Source organism: Echinops telfairi, unplaced genomic scaffold (genome assembly GCF_000313985.2).
Source record: "Echinops telfairi isolate 266 unplaced genomic scaffold, ASM31398v2 ScPeMD7_9;HRSCAF=40, whole genome shotgun sequence".
NCBI lineage: Eukaryota > Metazoa > Chordata > Mammalia > Afrosoricida > Tenrecidae > Echinops > Echinops telfairi.
The window spans coordinates 77,807,276-77,811,403 of NW_022103906.1; the positions used below are offsets into that span (position 1 = coordinate 77,807,276).

Genomic DNA, 4,128 nt, shown 5'->3' on the forward strand with positions numbered 1-4,128 from the left:
ACCCATCCAGCCATCAGTCCACATACTCACGCTGATAACCATTCACCCATCCAGCCATCAGTCCACATACTCACGCTGATAACCATTCACCCATCTGTCCACATTTCACTCTGCCCTTCCATTCACTCACCCAGCCACTCAACCACTCAGCCATCCAAGCAATCATCACCCGTCCCTCTGCCCTCCTCCCTTTCTCTCTCTCCATCCCCCAAGCATGTGCCCTGACAGAGCCCCAAAGCCTGAGGATGCTTGGGGTGGGGTGAGGCGGGACTGCTGAAGCTGAAGGCTTCCATGGCACCTCCCTTCCGTACATAGCTCCCCGCTCTTTCCCCATCCTGGCCCCTCTCTTCAGACTGTCCCATGGCAGGGTCCTTCCTGAGTCACGGCTGGACTGGCTTATCCTCAGACTATTCCACACGGCCCCTCGCTCACCTCAGAGCACCCACTGGGGGGTGGAGTTTCGGAAGGGAGGACCACAGAAGGAGGTGAAAGGGGAGAGAGGCAAGAAGGAAGTTCGGATCCCTGAGGGTGCCAATGGCCACACAAAAGTCACAGGAAGAGGAGCTGGGCTGGCCTTTCACCAAGGAGGCCGTGGGCGTCCTCTGCTCTTATACTAGTCCAACATAAACCAGAAAGGGCAAACCCTTCCTGAGCGCCTCCTTCCGGGACCACTGTCCTCTCCTCCACTCGGCGCTCGATCCCGGGAGGTGGAGACGACCCTGCCCATCCCTACCTTTCGGAAGCTTCACTCACTCATTCATTCACCCATTGCCATCGAGTCGACGCTGACTCATAGGGACCCTATAGGACAGGGTAGAACTGCCCTGTGAGTTTCTGAGACTGGCACTGTTCGCTGGAGGAGAAATCCCACCCTGTTCCCAAAGAGCAGCTGGTGGTTCGTAACTGCTGACTTCAGCTCGCCACCCAGCGTGTGACCCCTGTTCCACCAGAGCTCCTTTTGGAAGCTGAAAATCTGCCATTGGAGAGTTGATAAGCAGAGGGTGGCCGTGCCCAGTGTGAGAGGAGGCAAGTTTGTGGCACACTGAGCACCAGAGAGGGCAGGGCCGACTTGTCCACGGCGGTCAGGGGAGGCTGCCTGGAAGAGGAGATGCTGGCTTGTGCAGCCTGGGCAGGCGTTCACTGATTAAATGAGTGGAGGAGATGTGGGGGCAGTAAGGATGAGAGCACCCCAAGCCCAACAAACGGCAGCATGAGATTAGAGAGCAAGGTGCAGCTTTGCCCACCAGGGACGGGATGAGCAGGATGAGTCAGCACGAGGGGACCAGGAGGCCCCACAGACCATGCTAACCTGTCTTAGCCTGTCTCCCAAGACAATGGGGAGCCCCCAGAGGCCTGGAAAGGGGAGTCAGAACACCCAATTTCTATTTCCAAAAACGTTGTCTGGCAGAGGCCAGGAGGTTGACTGCCATGGTGGGGTCTGGAAGGCCTAGATGAGAGAACGGATTAGGCTTCTAGCTTCATCCACTATCAGCCAATGGAAACTTGGCCGGTCACAGCCAGCCATTTGATCCACACCAGGCACGGGGTTGCCTAGTGGCCCAGCAGCTACAATGGCCCCAAAGTCATACCAATAGTAGGCATTACCCGGCTGCCAGGGCTCCAGAGGACCCCGTGTGCACCCCACACCCCACACACACCTACCCTGCCCGAGACAGAGTTGGGGCCCAGAGTCTCTAGGGTCTGACCGGCTGGCGTTCAGGTCTACAGGCCCCCTGGCCTGCCCCTCAGATAGGTGGGGACCAGATGCAGCCCACATTCCCTCCTCGTCCCTGCAGAGCACCAATTCCATCACAAGTGGGCCATCCTGTCTGACCCCGATGACATCTCTGCCGGGCTCAAGGGCTATGTGAAGTGTGACATCGCTGTGGTGGGCAAAGGGGACAACATCAAGACACCCCACAAGGCTACCGAGACAGACGAGGATGACATCGAGGGGTGAGGCGTCCAGCTCCTTCCACCCTCTGAGAACGGACCCCAGCCTTCCTTCTGCCTAAATCGGATGCTTCTGGCTTCTGGCCCCAAGTTCCCCCCTTCCCTCTCCCTCACCCCGCCCTTGCCCTCATGTTTCCAGAATGAGCGGAGGCCAGGACCTGCTTCCAGGCTAGAGAGGGCAGGCAGGGTGGAGGGGGTGATGGAGGACAGCTCAGGCCCACCTCTTTGATAGTCGACCTTGCGGGTGTGAGAAAGGGGCAGAAAGAACAGCTGCAGGGGACACAGTCCAGCCCCAGTGGGGCAGGGCTTTCCGTTTGCACGCCTGTTCCTGGCCTGAAAAGGAACACGGCTGCCGAGAAAGACTCGGGGACCTTGTCTGGCTCCGCTGGAAGAAGTCCAGGGGCCCAGTGAATCATGATCGGGGAGGGACACGGGGGCTCACTCGCTACGTTTCTGTCTGGAAGACAAGGGCAGTGCCACAGTGCTGAGAAGAGTTGGCATTCATTCTAGGCTTGGCATCCCACGCTGTCATGGACAAGGCACTGCCACCTATTGGGGTCTCTCATAGCCCTGAGGGGCAATCTGGTTCCCATCCGAAAGGTGGGGAAATCGAGGCTCAGGGAGATGGGGAGACGTGCCTCAGATGCCTCCAGAGAGTAGGTGCTGTAAACCGGAACTTCTTCCATCTGAGTTTCTACCCTCTCGGATTCTCCCAAGGCCTGAGAATCTGGGTCCCGGGGCAATGAGAGGGCGTCAGAGCCTGGCCATGATGGCCCAAGCTGTCTGTTCTGTTCCGGCAGGAACTTGCTGCTCCCCGAAGGGGTGCCCCCGGAACGCCAGTGGGCCCGGTTCTATGTGAAAATCTACCGCGCTGAGGGCCTGCCCCGTATGAACACCAGCCTCATGGCCAATGTGAAGAAGGCCTTCATCGGCGACAACAAGGACCTCGTGGACCCGTATGTGCAAGTCTTCTTTGCCGGCCAGAAGGTAGTGAGCTGTGGGGTGCAGAAGGCTAGGGCTCAGGATGACGGGTGAAGGTGGCGTGCAGGGATGGGCATGGGGCCTGGGGGCAGACAGACATACAGCAGCCTGGAAGCCAAGGGCATGCAATGCCAGCTGAGGGGAGAGGGCAGGCAGGGTAAAGTCAGGGCAGCTTCAGAAGGATCCTGGCCATGGGTGGGGCTTAGAGGAGACCCTCCCTGTCTCTGGGAACCCCAGAGACCAAGCGCTGAGTGGGGAGACACTAGAAGGGAGGAGTCTGAGAGGCCGGGGAGTGGGGTGAGGGGAATAGAAGAGGCAAGTGTACACACACACACACTAAACTTCACTCCCCTCCCTCCAGGGCAAGACTTCCGTGCAAAAGAGCAGCTACGAGCCACTGTGGAATGAGCAGGTGGTCTTTACAGACCTGTTCCCCCCACTCTGCAAACGCATGAAGGTGCAGATCCGGGACTCGGACAAGGTCAATGACGTGGCCATCGGCACCCACTTCATCGACCTGCGCAAGATCTCCAATGATGGAGACAAGGGTCAGTGGCGGCAGGGGTCCTGAGGGGAATCAGAGGTCCTCACCATCACTCTCCCCCATTCTCCCAGCCTGAAAGCTCCGGGCAGTGAGACCTCTGTCAGCCACCTGCCCAACCACCTTGGGGCCAGTTGGCAAGTGGTCCAGAGGTCCACTTGGAGGTGACAGCCTTTCTGAACCAGGCCGCCTGGGTCCTTTGAATCCAGCCCTGACGTCAGTGCCCATGGGCCTTTTTCTCTGAATCATTTGATCAGGACACTATCCAGACCAAATACCACCCAGTAGTTCTGCCACATCGAGCCGCGTTGTGCGGTCACTCTCAACACATGGTCTCCTCCTTGCCCTCCTTGCTGTCGGCGCCCAGTCTTTCCATCTGTATGTGCAAACAACACAGGGCTATGACCGTTCTGATTAGAGACTCCCTTTCCCAAGGGTTGTTTCGGAGACCGACCTCCTCCTACTACCAGGGGGCACAGAGTAAACTCAGAGCCTCTGGCTGCTGCCTGTCACAGCGTCTCAGGAGACGGGAGCCACCAGATGGTCACAGGCAACACAGAGGACACAGAAGGCCACACGCGGCATGACTCTGTCTATTCGAGCTCCAGAACAGGCAGGGCCACCAGGGCAGGAAGCAGATGCCTGGTGGCCGA

At 58.5% G+C, this 4,128-nt stretch overlaps 1 protein-coding gene across 3 annotated transcripts in view; it reads left to right on the top strand.

The window, feature by feature from the left end:
- The window catches only part of LOC101650581 (otoferlin), a 30,202-nt gene that overhangs the window by 4,511 nt on the left and 21,563 nt on the right, over positions 1-4,128 (top strand). For 2 of the 3 annotated variants that reach the window (XM_013004623.2, XM_045286800.1), the window contains exons 2-4: positions 1,797-1,956; positions 2,754-2,940; positions 3,296-3,482. In XM_013004623.2, the coding sequence (XP_012860077.2) occupies positions 1,797-1,956; positions 2,754-2,940; positions 3,296-3,482 (534 nt within the window). Of the gene's footprint in view, positions 1-1,796; positions 1,957-2,753; positions 2,941-3,295; positions 3,483-4,128 lie in introns of those variants that run through there. The other variant, XM_045286802.1, reaches the window with a different exon arrangement.